Source organism: Diaphorina citri, unplaced genomic scaffold (genome assembly GCF_000475195.1).
Source record: "Diaphorina citri unplaced genomic scaffold, Diaci psyllid genome assembly version 1.1 scaffold306, whole genome shotgun sequence".
Lineage (NCBI taxonomy): Eukaryota > Metazoa > Arthropoda > Insecta > Hemiptera > Psyllidae > Diaphorina > Diaphorina citri.
The window spans coordinates 217,652-235,622 of record NW_007377741.1 but is presented as its reverse complement, the minus strand read 5'-3'; the positions used below and the strand labels follow the sequence as shown (position 1 = coordinate 235,622).

General features: G+C 40.6%; 2 protein-coding genes and 1 long non-coding RNA gene across 3 annotated transcripts in view; 2 read left to right on the top strand and 1 right to left on the bottom strand.

Annotated features, from left to right (window-relative positions):
• Positions 1-319, bottom strand: part of LOC113466650 — a 1,320-nt gene extending 1,001 nt beyond the window's left edge. The window contains exon 1 of the long non-coding RNA XR_003390987.1: positions 51-319. This is a non-coding gene — a long non-coding RNA (uncharacterized LOC113466650). The remainder of the gene's footprint in view (positions 1-50) is intronic.
• Positions 320-773: 454 nt separating this feature from the next.
• The window catches only part of LOC103507351 (ubiquitin carboxyl-terminal hydrolase puf-like), a 49,059-nt gene continuing 31,861 nt past the window's right edge, over positions 774-17,971 (top strand). The window contains exons 1-20 of the mRNA XM_026822234.1: positions 774-1,132; positions 1,703-1,924; positions 3,110-3,332; positions 4,145-4,369; positions 8,874-9,005; positions 9,399-9,555; positions 9,974-10,144; positions 10,249-10,345; positions 10,599-10,703; positions 10,915-11,122; positions 11,973-12,201; positions 12,464-12,567; positions 13,044-13,097; positions 13,670-14,002; positions 14,754-14,856; positions 15,141-15,378; positions 15,893-15,997; positions 16,171-16,364; positions 16,454-16,523; positions 16,817-16,935. Coding sequence (XP_026678035.1) covers positions 1,090-1,132; positions 1,703-1,924; positions 3,110-3,332; positions 4,145-4,369; positions 8,874-9,005; positions 9,399-9,555; positions 9,974-10,144; positions 10,249-10,345; positions 10,599-10,703; positions 10,915-11,122; positions 11,973-12,201; positions 12,464-12,567; positions 13,044-13,097; positions 13,670-14,002; positions 14,754-14,856; positions 15,141-15,378; positions 15,893-15,997; positions 16,171-16,364; positions 16,454-16,523; positions 16,817-16,935 — 3,132 coding nt within the window. The 5' untranslated portion in view covers positions 774-1,089. The remainder of the gene's footprint in view (positions 1,133-1,702; positions 1,925-3,109; positions 3,333-4,144; positions 4,370-8,873; positions 9,006-9,398; positions 9,556-9,973; positions 10,145-10,248; positions 10,346-10,598; positions 10,704-10,914; positions 11,123-11,972; positions 12,202-12,463; positions 12,568-13,043; positions 13,098-13,669; positions 14,003-14,753; positions 14,857-15,140; positions 15,379-15,892; positions 15,998-16,170; positions 16,365-16,453; positions 16,524-16,816; positions 16,936-17,971) is intronic.
• LOC113466647 (ubiquitin carboxyl-terminal hydrolase 34-like) lies at positions 10,285-12,246 on the top strand. Its single transcript, XM_026822236.1, has 3 exons — positions 10,285-10,345; positions 10,915-11,122; positions 11,973-12,246. Exons 1-3 carry the CDS (start codon positions 10,303-10,305, stop codon positions 12,229-12,231), a joined length of 510 nt encoding a protein of 169 aa, XP_026678037.1. The 5' UTR covers positions 10,285-10,302; the 3' UTR covers positions 12,232-12,246.

The following is a 17,971-nucleotide window of genomic DNA, read 5'->3' as shown; positions in this document are numbered from 1 at the left end:
AATTGCACCATGTGACTAGGTTTTACCCACCAAGTGTGTTGGTAACTTACCAGGTTGGTATGACTCATGAAAGAGGTTTTTCACTGCTAGGAGCTTCATTGACCTTTCCGATGTAGCATGATCACACCCCGATGACTCTAGTTTGTGAGGGTATGAAGTACTCACTGAAACACCTTTCCAGTGCTGAAGTGGTTGATGTTCCAGGTACTTCAATTAACAATAATTATTGTATTCGTGACTTTAAAAACACACTTGAGTAATTAATTATTAATTAAAAATTAAGGTGAAATTTTTAGCAAATAGACTTTTGAAAAATTCAGCCCTTGAAAAATTCAGCCCTTCAATCTAATCCAGTGTTGCCGTTTGATTTCACTTTAGATAACAAAAGTTATGCTCGCTCTTCGGGACGGATTTTGTACGCGAGGCAGCACAAAAAATAAAATTAAATTAAACAATTTTTTGTGGAATATTAACTTTCTTGTAATTTCACCGAAAGCTATTTTTCTGAATGTACCTACGATCTCCGACTTTTATTATTAGGTACCTACCTATGTATTATTATTTTTTTTATTTATTCCGACACTTTTGCGTGAGGTTTTTTTATGCTCTCTGCGGCAACACTGCTTTTACCATTGAGAAGTTAGCTCCTTTGAGTTTTTCAGGGGTTCCTAACGTTAACTCCGCCCTTGAACAGTGGCTCTCCTAGCGGTCAAATCTAGAACTTCGACATTAAAAAAGAAAAAAACAAATGGATGCAAATGCAACTTGAACTTTTGGAAAAGTGGATTTTGATTTTCCTTTTGAAGTTGAACTTTTTAACTTTTATTAATTTATTAAAATTGGAACTCTCTCTGTGTTTTTTTATGCAGGTTGTTTCTCCTGTATTTTTTTAGACACCACGAGTGCAAAGACTGCAAAGAGTGAACTTAAACACGAATGCAGTCTGGAGAAAAAATGTTTGCTGCATCTTGGTTCAGAGCATTGAACTCTTCTGAAAATACACACAGGATCTCTTTACTGTAAAAGTACACTTAGGAATCCCCATGGAGAGACCGGGATAAGTATTTAGCTGTGAAGACAACCACCATCATGTGTGATAGGTGTGCGGAGTTCTCACATTTCCTTGTGTCATGTAAGTTTTGAGTGATCAATTTGCTTTTTTTATTTATGAGGTTTGACAGAGGGAACTGTAACTGCTATGGTCTTATCGTCCCGAAATCGAAGAGAGAAGGAAGACAGGATAGGAAAAAGCCAGCCGTTCCGAGAATGAACATTATCCCATCAGGATAAAATCTGCCCTGGGTGGGAATTGAACCCACAGCCTAGCACTTACAAGGCAGACGCACTACCAACCAAGCTAACTAGGCTGGCTCAATTTGCTTTGTAGATAGTAGACCTGTCTAACATTATTTTGGGCTCAAACATTTTGACTCTATAGCCAATGAAATGGTTTAACCTAAAGGTGTTAATAATTAATCAACCACACTATAAGTACTTAAGTATGTTTAATTATATGTCTCTACGCAAGTAGTACCCTGGCAATTATTCAGTTCCAGTTGTTGGTAACCAATAATTCAATAGGTAAACAATACTAAAAAAAAAGGCTGAAATACTGATAAGGCTTTCAAGAACATAACCCAGATATTGTAAACATATCCCCTTTTTTCTAATGTAATTCACTCATCTCTATTCTCTTTTACAGACAAGGAGAAGTCTAGCAGCAAGGAAGATGGATTCAAGTTGAAAAAGAAAGATGTCGAGAAGGTGGTCAACTTCAGTCAGACATGGGTCCAGCGACAATGCTCATGCTGGTTCCGAGGGGAAAACGTAGAAAGGTTTCAGCAGCTGACTCAGAGTATCATTATTCTTGTCCTGCAGTTGCTGAAAACTTACAAGGGGGAACCCACTGTGTTTAATCCCAAGGGTATGGATCATTGTTTTTCTTTAGAATTAATCTCAGCTGCTTTAGGAAATACATTACTTTCCCTCCTATAGGGTAAAGAAAGTAAAAATCTTTGAACTAAGTACAGGAAAAGCGTTTTATTTCGTAGCAATATTCTTGTAAATCTCCTGAGGTTTCATATCCTTGTAATCTTGAACGTTGATTTTGGTCTAGCACTTGGATTTTTTTTTTACAAGATTTAATTTTTTATTCGACCATTATATGTAATTTCATTTTAAACGTGCTCGCTTGTTTCCAGGTAAACTGAAGAAGAAGCTTCGTGCAGATGTTGTTTCCCACCTGATACACCTTAAGGAAATTTCATGTCTCAGGGGGAATCATGAAAGCCTAGCATAACCTATGTTAGCAGTTGCCTCTCACGTAAAAATTGAACTAATTATTTCTCATTATCTCTGACCTTACCATATATTCTATTCATTGTCAACCTTTGTTGAGAATGTTGAAATAAAGTCTCTCATTAGCTCATTACATATTTTGCATTGCCCTTCTTTTTCCCCCTCAGTGTCAGATGACGAGTGGCAAATTGATGAACTTGACAAACCCCTTCACTTTCTGGCCAAAGTGTTTCTTCTGAACCAGAATTAATCTCAGCTGCTTTAGGAAATACATTACTTTCCTTCCTATAGGGTAAAGAAAGTAAAAATCTTTGAACTAAGTACAGGAAAGGAATTTTAACCATGTTAAGCATACTTGAATGTTAGTCAAAACTTTACTGCAACCCCATGCACAACTCCGCGAATCCCCGGGAGCGCGCAGCGCGACCATATACTTAACCCCGCGTAGCGAACACGTGAAGCCCCCAGGGGGTGGGGGGGTGTAGCCCCCCTCCCGAGCACGAAGTGTGAGTTTTTTCTCATTATCTCTGACCTTACCATATATTCTATTCATTGTCAACCTTTGTTGAGAATGTTGAGATAAAGTCTCTCATGAGCTCATTACATATTTTGCATTGCCCTTCTTTTTTCCCCCTCAGTGTCAGATGACGAGTGGCAAATTGATGAACTTGACAAACCCCTTCACTTTCTGGCCAAAGTGTTTCTTCTGAACTGAAGAAAAATAATTCTAAACTTACCTATACGAGTATGTAATTATGTACTAATGTTACCCGTTTCAGGGGAAGAAAAATAGGACGAGGATCCCCATCAGTGTCAGATGACGAGTGGCAAATTGATGAACTTGACAAACCCCTTCACTTTCTGGCCAAAGTGTTTCTTCTGAACTTTCCTCTCTACTCGGTGCAAAAGCAGGTGATCCAAGCAAAGCTTGAGGACATGGGTCAATGTGACGGGATTGGAAACAGCTTCTGCCCAGACATGCATGAGCTGGAGGTACCCGCCTTCCTGTTCCGCAATGTCAACCTTTTCAATAAGTAAGCCCCTTTTGTATGTACAAATCTTACATTAATTAGACTTACTTTGTTGGACTTAGCCCAGAAGAGGTTTATTGGAGAAGTATAAATAAGCAGCATTCTATTACAAAAGAAAAGACACTCCCCCATGAGAATGAAGATTTCCAATGGAATGCTTGTTTTGCTGTGTTGATCAACCAGTCACAGGCTGACAGGTTCTTTATTTTCAGAAGAGGTTTATTGGAGAAGTATAAAAAAGCAGCATTCTATTACAAAAGAAAAAACACTCCCCCATGAGAATGAAGATTTCCAATGGAATGATTGTTTTGCTGTGTTGATCAACCAGTCACAGGCTGACAGGTTCTTTATTTCCAGAAGAGGTTTATTGGAGAAGCATAAATAAGCAGCATTCTATTAAAAAAGAAAAGACACTCCCCCATGAGAATAAAGATTTCCAATGGAATGATTGTTTTGCTGTGTTGATCAACCAGTCACAGGCTGACAGGTTCTTTATTTATTTCTAATTAATGTTTCTTTTCGGTGGGAATATCCATTATTTTTAGACCTGGAGGAAGATCTGTTTCGCCTTTGGTTAGACTCGTCATCACGATGCATCGACCTACTGCGGGGACGCTTTGATGACATTTTTGACTGACTTTGAGACTGCCTTGATCTCTTCGGTGGGAATATCCATTATTTTTAGACCTGGAAGAAGATCTGTTTCGCGTTTGGTTAGACTCGTCATCACGATGCATCGACCTACTGCGGGGACGCTTTGATGACATTTTTGACTGACTTTGAGACTGCCTTGATCTTAATGTTTCTCTCTGCAGATGTGGTGGAGTAGAAATCATGACACAATGCTTTGACCATCAATCTCTGCCCGTCACTGTAGCACATGCTATGATTGCTGTCGTTTGTAATTTGAAGCTATGGATCAATTTCCGTATGGTGATTCAGATGTTTATACCACTCCGATCAAAAGTGTTACGCTACATGTGCAAGATGGCAGACAAGGACTTGCGCACGCAGGGGATCAAGGCCATGGCAGGTAATGTGTTTTTTATGTTTTATTTTCTTTATTTAATATATCAAGTAATATAAATTATACAATAGGATCCTTCCTTTGGTAAGTCTGGTTTAGTGGCCAATTCTGCGGTACAGGATGTTAACCTTATTACATAACTCAGATATGGACCCTGTGCAGTGTGCAATCCCTACATAGGTCGGATATGAAGAATTTTTCAATGGACTTGAATAACATCTTGACTTACTTCTTGATCGTTTTGCTCTACTGCTAGAATATCTTGTTCTGCTATTAGAGCGTCTGGATCTACTAGTAGATCTTCTTCCTCTCGTAGAAATATGTCTAGATATGCTACTAGAACGATTAGAGCGACTTCTAGAATCTTTAGAATGATTATTTGATTGTTTAGAACGGCTACGAGATCGTCTAGATCTGCTGCGTTATCACGTTATCAGTTGAAATAAAACTGTGTTGCTTCAATAAAAGAACTGTGCCTTGGAATCCAGGCTGTTAAAACGATACATGGACCTACTAGTGCTGGGCGATCTACTACGGGAATGATTAAATCTTTGATTGTTTGAATGATAATCGCGGGACTGTCTATCTTGTGATGTGGGTCCATTTGATGTACGGCTTTCATTCCTTGAAATTTTATTACTTTCGGAATTTTTCAATGGACTTGAAGAACATCTTGACTTACTTCTTGATCGTTTTGCTCTACTGCTAGAATATCTTGTTCTGCTATTAGACCGTCTGGATCTACTAGTAGATCTTCTTCCTCTCGTAGAAGTATGTCTAGATCTGCTACTAGAACGATTAGAGCGACTTCTAGAATCTTTAGAATGATTATTTGATTGTTTAGAACGGCTACGAGATCGTCTGGAACGGCTTCTAGATCTGCTACGGGACCGTTTAGACCGTTTAGATCTGCTACGGGAATCATTAGAATCAGTATCACGCTTTGTTCTACTACTAGTGCTGGGCGATCTACTACGGGAATGATTAAATCTTTGACTGTTTGAATGATAATCGCGGGACTGTCTATCTTGTGATGTGGGTCCATTTGATGTACGGCTTTCATTCCTTGAAATTTTATTACTTTCAGATCTGCTACGGGACCGTTTAGACCGTTTAGATCTGCTACGGGAATCATTAGAATCAGTATCACACTTTGTTCTACTACTAGTGCTGGGCGATCTACTACGGGAATGATTAAATCTTTGACTGTTTGAATGATAATTGCGGGACTGTCTATCTTGTGATGTGGGTCCATTTGATGTACGGCTTTCATTCCTTGAAATTTTATTACTTTCAACACCATTACAAAAAACATTTCATAGAGACAAGACTCAGGGACGATATTAGTTTTCAGGGGCGAAGCCAAGGGAGCGTGAAGCGCGACCTCATGCACACCGCGTGAAGCCCCAGGAGCGCGCAGCGCGACCGCAAACAAGGGAGCGCGAAGCGCGACCCTATGCACAACCCCACAAAGTCCCGGGAGCGCACAGCGCGACCCCATGCACAACCCTGCGAGGCCCCCGGGAGTGCACAGTGCGACCATAAACAAAAGCGCGAAGCGCAACCCCATGCACAACCCCGGGAAGCCCCGGGAGCGCGCAGCGTGACCGTGTGTGCGAACACGCGAAGCCCCGGGGGTGGAGGGGGGCGAAGCCCCCTCCCGAGCACAAAGTGCGAGTGTATTTAGTGATTTATCTTGAAATCCAATAGCAATTGCACCATGTGACTAGGTTTTACCCACCAAGTGTGTTGGTAACTTACCAGGTTGGTATGACTCATGAAGGAGGTTTTTCACTGCTAAGAGCTTCATTGACCTTTCCGATGTAGCATGATCACACCCCGATGACTCTAGTTTGTGAGGGTATGAAGTACTCACTGAAACACCTTTCTGATCCAAAATGGACAGCGTCTGGATAAATATCGTTGGTTTCACTTTCTCTGTCGAGTTGGTCAACTCTCATTGCACATGGCTTGGATCCTGGTTTGACAATAATCATTCCTGGTACTTCAATTAACAATAATTATTGTATTCGTGACTTTAAAAACACACTTGAGTGATTAATTAAAAATTAAGGTGAAATTTTTGACAAATAGACTTTTGAATTTTTGATTTGAAAAATTCAAGCCCTTGTAAAATAAAAATATCTTCAATCTATTTCAGTGTTGCCGTTTGCTTTCACTTTAGATAACAAAAGTTATGCTCGCTCTTCGGGACGGATTTTTATACGCGAGGCAGCAAAAAATAAAATTAAATTTAACAATTTTTTGTGGAATATTATATATTAACTTTCTTGTAATTTCACCGAAAGCTATTTCTGAATGTGCCTACGATCTCCGAGCTCCGACTTTTTAGGTACCTACCTATGTATTATTATTTTTTTTATTATTTATTCCGACACGATCCGACAACTTTTGCGTGTGGTTTTTTTCTGCTCTCTGCGGCAACACTGCTTTTACCATTGAGAAGTTAGCTCCTTTGAGTTTTTCAGGGGTTCCTAACGTTAACTCCGCCCTTGAACAGTGGCTCTCCTAGCGGTCAAATCTAGAACTTCGACATTAAAAAAGAAAAAAACAAATGGATGCAAATGCAACTTGAACTTTTGGAAAAGTGGATTTTGATTTTCCTTTTGAAGTTGAACTTTTTAACTTTTATTAATTTATTAAAATTGGAACTCTCTCTGTGTTTTTTTATGCAGGTTGTTTCTCCTGTATTTTTTTAGACACCACGAGTGCAAAGACTGCAAAGAGTGAACTTAAACACGAATGCAGTCTGGAGAAAAAATGTTTGCTGCATCTTGGTTCAGAGCATTGAACTCTTCTGAAAATACACACAGGATCTCTTTACTGTAAAAGTACACTTAGGAATCCCCATGGAGAGACCGGGATAAGTATTTTGCTGTGAAGACAACCACCATCATGTGTGATAGGTGTGCGGAGTTCTCACATTTCCTTGTGTCATGTAAGTTTTGAGTGATCAATTTGCTTTTTTTATGTATGAGGTTTGACAGGGAAACAGAACTGCTATGGTCTTATCATTCCGAAATCAAAGAGAGAAGGAAGACAGGATAGGAGAAAGCCAGCCGTTCCGAGAATTATGCATAAGACACGTCAATGGCAAATTTACTGAAAATTTCTATATAAGAGGAAAAACTTACTTTAAGAGTGTGCTAGATGTAGTTTTGACCGGCGCGAACGACATGTTGTAACACATACTTTTTGCGTTTAACCTAACCCTAACCTAACACTGGTCACTGCTCATTCGTGCGTTTAACCTAACCCTAACCTAACACTGGTCACTGCTCATTCGTGCGTTTAACCTAACCCTAACCTAACACTGGTCACTGCTCATTCGTGCGTTTAACCTAACCCTAACCTAACACTGGTCACTGCTCATTCGTGCGTTTAACCTAACCCTAACCTAACACTGGTCACTGCTCATTCGTGCGTTTAACCTAACCCTAACCTAACACTGGTCACTGCTCATTCGTGCGTTTAACCTAACCCTAACCTAACACTGGTCACTGCTCATTCGTGCGTTTAACCTAACCCTAACCTAACACTGGTCACTGCTCATTCGTGCGTTTAACCTAACCCTAACCTAACACTGGTCACTGCTCATTCGTGCGTTTAACCTAACCCTAACCTAACACTGGTCACTGCTCATTCGTGCGTTTAACCTAACCCTAACCTAACACTGGTCACTGCTCATTCGTGCGTTTAACCTAACCCTAACCTAACACTGGTCACTGCTCATTCGTGCGTTTAACCTAACCCTAACCTAACACTGGTCACTGCTCATTCGTGCGTTTAACCTAACCCTAACCTAACACTGGTCACTGCTCATTCGTGCGTTTAACCTAACCCTAACCTAACACTGGTCACTGCTCATTCGTGCGTTTAACCTAACCCTAACCTAACACTGGTCACTGCTCATTCGTGCGTTTAACCTAACCCTAACCTAACACTGGTCACTGCTCATTCGTGCGTTTAACCTAACCCTAACCTAACACTGGTCACTGCTCATTTGTGCGTTTAACCTAACTCTAACCTAACACCCTTATTGTTGGCGAATAAGAAAAAAAAAATTTTTCATCTTTGTGTTGGTCAACATGGCGATAAAGGTAAGATTTCCGTACGGATTTTGTTCCCTCGTACGGTAATGTACGGTAATACACCTGTAAACACTGAAAAGATGGCCGCTGTGTTCGTCAGATTTTTTCGTTGATCGTGGAAATAAGATTTCAAAGTTCGTTTTTTAAGTGTTAATCAATAAAATATGTGACTTTTTTAACTTTCCGCCCTAGCACTTACAAGTTAAACGCCCTACCCTCCAATCAACTAGCTTATTTGAATGTTTCAACACAGTTAAAATTTCGGAACGGCTGGCTTTCTCCTAACCTGTCTTCCTTCTCTTTCGCTTGCGGGACGAGAAGACCTTAGCAGTTTGAGTTCGCTCTATGAAATCTCTTCAAAGTTCTTTCACATACATTATTAAATCCGTGTGATTTGCCCATCAGGTCTGGTAGCAGTGAATTCCTGCGAAGTTCCACCCCTGATTCTGGTGGCGGTGCGGCTGTGATAAGTGAACTGGCCAATCTGGTGCAAGGTCAACAGAGACAATTCCTGAGGAACTTTAGACCTCCTACCAGGTAACATTTGTGTTTTTTCCTACAATAGCTAAGGAACTTTAATGTTTTTGAAACATGTGCCATGTGCCCTGAATACTGCAATTTCGAGACCGAATAGCGGCCGAACCTTACCTTTCTCGAGCTTCGGCCCAAGAAGATTTTTGTTCTATGTTTTATATAGACCCTCTCTGCAAAGTTTGATCGAGGTGGGGGGAAAACTAATTTAAATTAAAAAGAAAAATTATAAAAACGACTAAACAGGGTTTTGCTTTGAACTTTTATACTGTATTATTGAACCTAAAAAATATATAAAACCTTTGTTAGACGCGGGACGATAAGACCTTAGCAGTTACAGTTCCCTCTATCAAACCTCTTGCGAAAATCCTAAGAGTGTGTGTTTTACTTTCTATTCAGGAGCCAGGACATAGTAGAAAGTAACATGAGCGGAGATGAAGAAGAAGGTTCCCTGTCTTCTAGAATGAGTAATAAGAGTGAGAAGAATATGGCGGATTTTGATGGCGAGGATTCGGCGTGCGATGATGAACTGGCGCAGTTGGCGGCGACGGCGCAGGTAAGCAGGAACAGAAGGTCCCGGGTTCGATTCCCGAAGACGACGAAAATCACGCTGGGAAATATCATTAAATTTCAAATGTTACTTTTTTTTCGTCTTCACTTTGCACTTGAAGGTAATCGCACCCTTATGCGAGCCGGAGTGAATTCGAGTAAAAAGGTCAAGGGGAGTGAATTCAAATTCATTACCTCCCATTCTCGTGTTGACTTAATACCTTTGTGGGAAGTATGGTATCTCTTCTTGCTCATCTGATGAGGGACGAAATACAAAATAAAAACGGTCACAAAACACTGATCTTTTAAAATAAAATAGAATAAATAATATTATACATGTTAAAATCTTTAGAAAAAGGCCCTAATAGCTAATTTCCTAGGATTGGTAAACAACAACAATAAAACCAAACATATTTTGGTTTCAGTTCTGCTCGCAAGCTCACATGTCCCCTCAGCTGATGTATCATTCCCGGTTTCTACACCAGAGCAGTAAGCTGGCTAAGGAGATGGCTCCCATACTGTCTCAGTTTAACATAGACTCCGTGTGTAAGCCGGGTAAAACTCTCCTGTGGGATCTACTCCAGGATGAAAACATTGTGAGTACCTACCAACCTTAATGATGCAGTACAGCCGTGGGCAAACCACGCCCTGCCAAAGAATTTTATCCGGTCCGCAAATGGTTATTCCAAATTTCAGCGAGCTCTTGAGTTCACTCTCAAATGCACTCATCGAACATGGAGGTGATCGTACGGCCATGGATCACATTTGGAACATTGCCCTGCGTGCCTCCAACACAGGTAGATGGAAGTAGTATTATTACTATTATAATATCTTGCCAAAAAAAGGATATTTATGTAATAAAATTGGAATAAAGGCACATAGACGCACGGTTCAATGGCTGAAACTTTGGATTCATCCAATATTTGAACTCCTACTTCATGTCGCGGCATTTACAAATGGAGCCGGAGTTTATATTCAATTCAATTCTTGGCCTTAGCTTAGGTTATAATTCAATCCCCCATATTCAATTCAATTCCTCTTTTCCCTCAGATGTGTCACTGGCGGCCATCCAATATTTGAACTCCTACTTCATGTCGCGGCATTTACAAATGGAGCCGGAGTTTATATTCAATTCAACTCTTGGCCTTAGCTTAGGTTATAATTCAATCCCCCATATTCAATTCAATTCAATTCCTCTTTTCCCTCAGATGTGTCACTGGCGGCCATAAAAGAAAAATTATAAAAACGACTAAACAGGGTTTTGCTTTGAACTTTTATACTGTATTATTGAACCTAAAAAATATATAAAACCTTTGTTAGACGCGGGACGATAAGACCTTAGCAGTTACAGTTCCCTCTACCTCAGATGTGTCACTGGCGGCCATCCAATATTTGAACTCCTACTTCATGTCGCGGCATTTACAAATGGAGCCGGAGTTTATAGCCCGCGTCATGTCGCATCTATCTGCCGCAACTGCGTCCGATACGACGCATCAACAGGAGGAAGCTAATCTGGTGTGCATTCAGCGAGCCCTACTACTACTCAAGTCACACTTGGAGATATTTCGACGAAGGTACGACAAAAAGGGATAATGAAATTTTTAATGGGAAAAAGTAAAAAAAAAAAAAACTTATGGTGGGTTTCACCAATGACTTAATGAGAGATTTCACTAATGGGAAAAAAATTAATGATCCAAAAAGGCGTTTTTAATGGTCTAAAAACTCACGTTTGGATCATTAAAAGGTTATAAAAACTCCCTTTTGGATCATTAAAAACTTCTTGGATCATTAAAAATTGTCTTATTAGAGTGAAATCTCTCATGAATTCATTGGTGAAAGTGAAAGGCACCATTAGAGATTTAGGGCCGAATCCACGAAGTGAACTTAAACTATGTTTTAAGTTTTAATCTCGGTCTCGGTTTAAGACTCGAACCACCAACCTTCAGATCCGACGTACGACGTAAAAAGTAAAAAAAAAAAAAAACTTATGGTGGGTTTCACCAATGACTTAATGAGGGATTTCACTAATGGGAAAAAATTTAATGATCCAAAAAGGCGTTTTTAATGGTCTAAAAACTCACTTTTGGATCATTAAAAGGTTATAAAAACTCCCTTTTGAATCATTAAAAACTCCTTCTTGGATCATTAAAAATTGTCCCATTAGTGAAATCTCTCATGAATGAAATCTCCCATTAGTGAAATCTCTCGTCAATTCATTGGTGAAAGTGAAAGGCACCATTAGAGATTTAGGGCCGAATCCACAAAGTGAGCTTAAACTAGGTTTCAAGTTTTAATCTCGGTCTCGGTTTAAGACTCGAACCACCAACCTTCAGATCCGACGTACAAACAAATAACAAACGAACAACAATGCTTCTCTTGTTTGTTTCTTTGTTTTCTCTACTTGACTCTCGTTCTACTCAACAGGTACGCCTATCACTTGCGGCGCTGGACATTGGAAGGTCAACCCGGTCTAGGCGGATGTCACACGCTAGGAGGACCTGTCGAATCTGTACGTGTTGTGATCCATGCGGGCGGATATAACGACAAGATCTGTCTCGAACTCGCGACCTCTGACTTCGTAGCCGACCTGAGAGCTGAGGTGACCCATTGGTATCTGAGTCTGGGAGGGGACAAACGGTCTGGCGATGAAAAGGTAAGTATCCTATCCCATCAGGAGACCTAAATTCTCTTCATAGGGATTAAAGAGACTCACAAAGTCTAGGGGCATTCAAGACCTCCCTGGTGAAATACCTAAAGGTTCATACTTCATAGTGAAAGAAAAAATTAGTGGTTGGGTGGAAGAGCTCCTCTAAGAGAACCCTGCCACTTAAAAGAAAGCCGCAAAAAAAAAGAAAAAAACTGTGTGCGGGCACAGGTAATATTAACAGTATTATGATTCAGCTGAGCGCACCCAGGGATCCGAACCTGTACAAGACGGGCTTCTGTGTACGGGCACAGGTAATATTAACAGTATTATGATTCAGCTGAGTGCACCCAGGGATATACAAGACGGGCTTCTGTTTGCGAGCACAGGTGAGAATGTTGCTTTTTAAGAGGTCTTTCTTGTTAGCTTATAACTGCTAAGGTCTTATCGTCCCGAAATCGAAGAGAGAGGAAAGACAGGATAGGAGAAAGCCAGCCGGTCCGAGAACGAACATTATTCCATCAGAATAAAATCTGCCCCGGGCGAGAATCGGAAACGCGGCCTAGCGCTTACAAGACAGACGCGCTACCAACCTGTACGAGTTATTACATTTTTCATTAACACTTCTCTCTCTCCCTCTTTTTTTTTAGGTTGGTATTTGTATTTTTATTTCTCAATTCAATCCATCACAAGCACAATGTAATTAAAGCTGAATCTTCCTTGTCTTAAAACTTTAGCGTGATTGCTAAAGTTTGTGTCGACTGAGGAGGAATCTGCTCGTGTTCATGGCATTCATTTTCAGTTCAATCGTGATCTTCTCATTCTAACATTTTCTGATTTTCCACATCCAGTCTACAGTTCAAGAAATTCATAGAGGGATGTTTGGAAAACATCGAGAACAACAGGTAAGAAAAGAGTTCTTATAATTAAAGACGGAAAAAGTTGTTTCTTCACCGGTTTTATTTCAAGTCTGCATTAATATCCAACGATATATTTGTATTTCACTTCTTTTTTCATTATTATTATGTAATTTGTTACCTACCATTTTGTACTTTATGATTCAAATAAATAAAGTGGTGCAATATTAAACTGTTGAGATAATGGGACTACATGTCCTAATTCGACAGTTTAAATAAAGCACTAATACTAATACTAACGATAAAAAATTTAAACCAAAATCTTTTTAATAGAAAACATAATCTTTCTAAAAGGTATTCGTATTGATATTGAATTTTATATGCCTGGTTGTTCCCTTTCTTGAAAGAAGTATGCAATTATCACTGCGCCCTTTTTAGTTCTACTGTGACCAACTGACCATTGACATTAATTAACTGGTTCAAATTTGTTGCTAAATTAATTAAATCACTCTAATAAATCTAAATAAATAAATTAAATCACTGATACCTATTAACTATAGTAATGAAAAAAATATAGTTAAGTCAGTCCTTATTAATAATTCATTCCCCCCTCCACACAGGTCGGTAGTGATCTCTCTCAAGCTCCTCCCCAAGCTGTTCTCCTCGTTTCAAACCTCCCCCTACTCGCACCACCACCATCACCATCGCTCTCTCTCCCACCCCCTCCCTCCCCACCCTCTGGGGGGCCCCGGGGAGGGGAACGTAGCCCTGTGGGCCCTCACTGAGCATCGCATGATGAGCCGGTTCTTCGCGAACCTGCAGGAATATACGCGGGGTAGGAAACAAGCCGAGGGAGGCGCGCCCAGTGTGCACAGTCACGTCACGCAGGTTCAGGCTCGGCTCAGTTTCCTGACGCACATCTACTCGCCCATTGGTCTGCCGGAGAATATTACGTGAGTGTACCGCCCCTGTAAACTGTTACAACTTATTCTAAGCTGACAGTCTGAATAAAGCACCACTTATACCCCTGTGCACCACTGAAAGAGCTTTGTGAACTGTAGGAAAAAACCCCCTTTGGACCTACCAGGAGTTCAATCGAGCCCAAAATTCAATTAGCAAAATTTACTTTGGGTTTATAAATTTTTCATGCTTGCCAAATTTCAATAAAATGGGACAAACCGGGCCGGGAGTTATGGGGAAAGAACGGAACAAACTAAGTGCATAAACTTCGAGTACATAAACTTGGAACTTATTTAGTTAATGACTTACCTATGAACTTAACGACTTACTTAACAACTTATTCTAAGCTGACAGTCTGAATAAAGCACCACTTATACCCCTGTGCACCACTGAAAGAGCTTTGTGAACTGTAGGAAAAAAGCCCATTTGGATCTACCAGGAGTCCAATCGAGCCCAAAATTCAATTAGCAAAATTTACTTTCGGTTTCTAAATTTTTCATGCTTGCCAAATTTCAATAGGGACAAACCGGGCCGGGAGGTATGGGGAAAGAACGGAACAAACTAAATGCATAAACTTCGAGCTAAAAACTTGGAACTTATTTAACGACTTACCTATGAACTTAACGACTTACTTACCTCGGCCTTATTGGATCAGGGTTTCATCATTATTTTTAGCTGTATAACGTGAAAACTTCATCTCAACAAGTAGAAGAGCTATATTATCATATTTGTGTTGTCTTCCAGGTTAAGCATAGAGGAGGTGGACATCTTGTGGAACTGTTTGGCCGAAGACAAGGAATGTGCTGACGAATTCTTCTTGTGGCTTCTGAACCAGGCTTCTTATAAAGTAAGGACCCTTTGGTCTCCCTATACCTTTTCCTCTTCTCTCCCTTGACTTTTTTTTTTTTGTCACGACTCTTTGAACTTTTACATTAGAACGGCAAATAAAAATTGAATTTTCTACCTTTTAAAGTTTTTTTTTTTCCCCAAGTTTTGACCTCAGGTTTGTATTTTTTTATAACCTTTTACATATGAATCGACCTTTTATTAATTATTTTTACCCAATTGCAACTGCTCCATTTTTACCCAAATGCAACTGCTCCATCAACAAAATACCTACCTTATTCACAGGATCAACACGCCCTATCGCCCGCGGCTATTCAACACCTGTACACGCGTAAGATGCCCTCTCTCTCCCCGGACACAATTACCATGACCGCCCTCAACTTCTACCAGCAACTCTTCATGGAGAATAAGAACGAGAGGGAGGGGGGAGGAGGAGGGGAAGAGGGAGAGGGGGCAGAACATGGAGGTGATCGTACGGCCATGGATCACATTTGGAACATTGCCCTGCGTGCCTCCAACACAGGTAGATGGAAGTAGTATTATTGCTATTATAATATCTTGCCAAAAAAAGGATATAATTTATGTAATAAAATTGGAATAAAGGCACATAGACGCACGGTTCAATGGCTGAAACTTTGGATTTAGGATCTAGGGACCTCAATTTTTTTTACTACACTCAGATTTTTTTAAAAAGCTGCGGCGACAGCACGTTGAATGAATCAGTTCCCCCACGGATCACAGAAGTTAAGCAACGTTGCGCGTGGTTAGTACCTGGATGGGTGACCATCTGGGGAATCTGCTGGGTTCCCAGCTCCACTCAGGCTGGGTGAGGTAAGTTTATATTCAATTCAATTCTTCCCCCATATTCAATTCAACTCCTGTTTTCCCTCAGATGTGTCACTGGCAGCCATCCAATATTTGAACTCCTGCTTCATGTCGCGGCATTTACAAATGGAGCCGGAGTTTATATTCAATTCAATTCTTGGCTATAATTCAATTCTTCCCCCATATTCAATTCAACTCCTGTTTTCCCTCAGATGTGTCACTGGCGGCCATCCAATATTTGAACTCCTGCTTCATGTCGTGGCATTTACAAATGGAGCCGGAGTTTATATTCAATTCAATTCTTGACCTTAGCTTAGGTTTTAATTCAATTCAACTCCTGTTTTCCCTCAAATGTGTCACTGGCAGCCATCCAATATTTGAACTCCTACTTCATGTCGTGGCATTTACAAATGGAGCCGGAGTTTATATTCAATTCAATTCTTCACCTTAGCTTAAGTTTTAATTCAATTCAACTCCTGTTTTCCCTCAGATGTGTCACTGGCAGCCATCCAATATTTGAACTCCAAATTCATGTCGCGGCATTTACAAATGGAGCCGGAGTTTATATTCAATTCAATTTTTGGCTATAATTCAATTCTACCCCCATATTCAATTCAACTCCTGTTTTCCCTCAGATGTGTCACTGGCGGTGGCGGCCATCCAATATTTGAACTCCTGCTTCATGTCGCGGCATTAAATGGAGCCGGAGTTTATATTCAATTCAATTCTTGGCCTTAGCTTAGGTTATTATTCAATTCAGGTAATATTAACAGTATTATGATTCAGCTGAGTGCACCCAGGGATCCGAACCTGTACAAGACGGGCTTCTGTGTGCGGGCACAGGTAAGAGAACGTTTAATTTCGATAACTTTTTTTTTACTGTATGTTGTCTGTATACTGGTCTGGTCGGACGACTTGAAGAGGAAGTAGACCAGCTTAGTCTGGCTGGGGGTTTTTGTACAGGGAGGATACCAGCCTGAAATTTTCCTTGCTAAAGAAATAGCCAAGGTCGAGTGCGAACACATTCGCTCGTAAAATGTGTAGCCAAAACCAAATATTAGCCCTAAGCAATGACCAGAGCTGATTGAGACGAAAAACGCCGACCCCGTCTGAACACGGGAAAAGGTGAAGACAAGTGTTAATGCTTAACTCAATTAAAATTCCCTTCTCCGGTAATATTAACAGTATTATGATTCAGCTGAGTGCACCCAGGGATCCGAACCTGTACAAGACGGGCTTCTGTGTGCGGGCACAGGTAATATTAACAGTATTATGATTCAGCTGAGTGCACCCAGGGATGTACAAGACGGGCTTCTGTGTGCGAGCACAGGTGAGGATGTTGCTTTTTAAAACGTCTTTCTTGTTAGCTTATAACTGCTAAGGTCTTATCGTCCCGAAATCGAAGAGAGAAGAAAGACAGGATAGGAGAAAGCCAGCCGGTCCGAGAACGAACATTATTTCATCAGAATAAAATCCGCCCCGGGCGAGAATCGGAAACGCGGCTTAGCGCTTACAAGACAGACACGCTACCAACCTGTACGAGTTATTACATTTTTCATTAACACTTCTCTCTCCCTCTTTTTTTTTAGGTTGGTATTTGTATTTTTATTTCTCTATTCAATCCATCACAAGAACAATGTAATTAAAGCTGAATCTTCCTCGTCTAAAACTTTAGCGTGATTGCTAAAGTTTGTGTCGACTGAAGAGGAATCTGCTCATGTTCATGGCATTCATTTTCAGTTCAATCGTGATCTTCTCTTTCTAACATTTTCTGCTTTTCCACATCTAGTCTACAGTTTCCCTCAGGTTGTCCCTACTTCTCTCCTGGTCCCAGTCATGTCCCCACGTACGTGAAGCCCTCATCTCCTCGCACGAGTTATTAGTTATAACATTTGTTCATTAACACTTTTCTCCCTCAGGTTGTCCACTACGTGATGTCCCTACTTCTCTCCTGGTCCCAGTCATGTCCCCACGTACGTGAAGCCCTCATCTCCTCGCACGAGTTATTAGTTATTATATTTGTTCATTAACACTTCTCTCCCCCTCAGGTTGTCCCTACTTCTCTCCTGGTCCCAGTCATGTCCCCACGTACGTGAAGCCCTCATCTCCTCGCACGAGTTATTAGTTATTATATTTGTTCATTAACACTTCTCTCCCCCTCAGGTTGTCCCTACTTCTCTCCTGGTCCCAGTCATGTCCCCACGTACGTGAAGCCCTCATCTCCTCGCACGAGTTATTAGTTATAACATTTGTTCATTAACACTTTTCTCCCTCAGGTTGTCCACTACGTG

Coding starts and splice junctions, on each gene's coding strand:
- LOC113466647 (XM_026822236.1), top strand. CDS start 10,303: ATGGATCACATTTGGAACATTGCCCTGCGTGCCTCCAACACAG. Junction 10,346..10,914: donor CCTGCGTGCCTCCAACACAG/GTAGATGGAAGT, acceptor CCTCTACCTCAG/ATGTGTCACTGGCGGCCATC. Junction 11,123..11,972: donor TTGGAGATATTTCGACGAAG/GTACGACAAAAA, acceptor TCTACTCAACAG/GTACGCCTATCACTTGCGGC.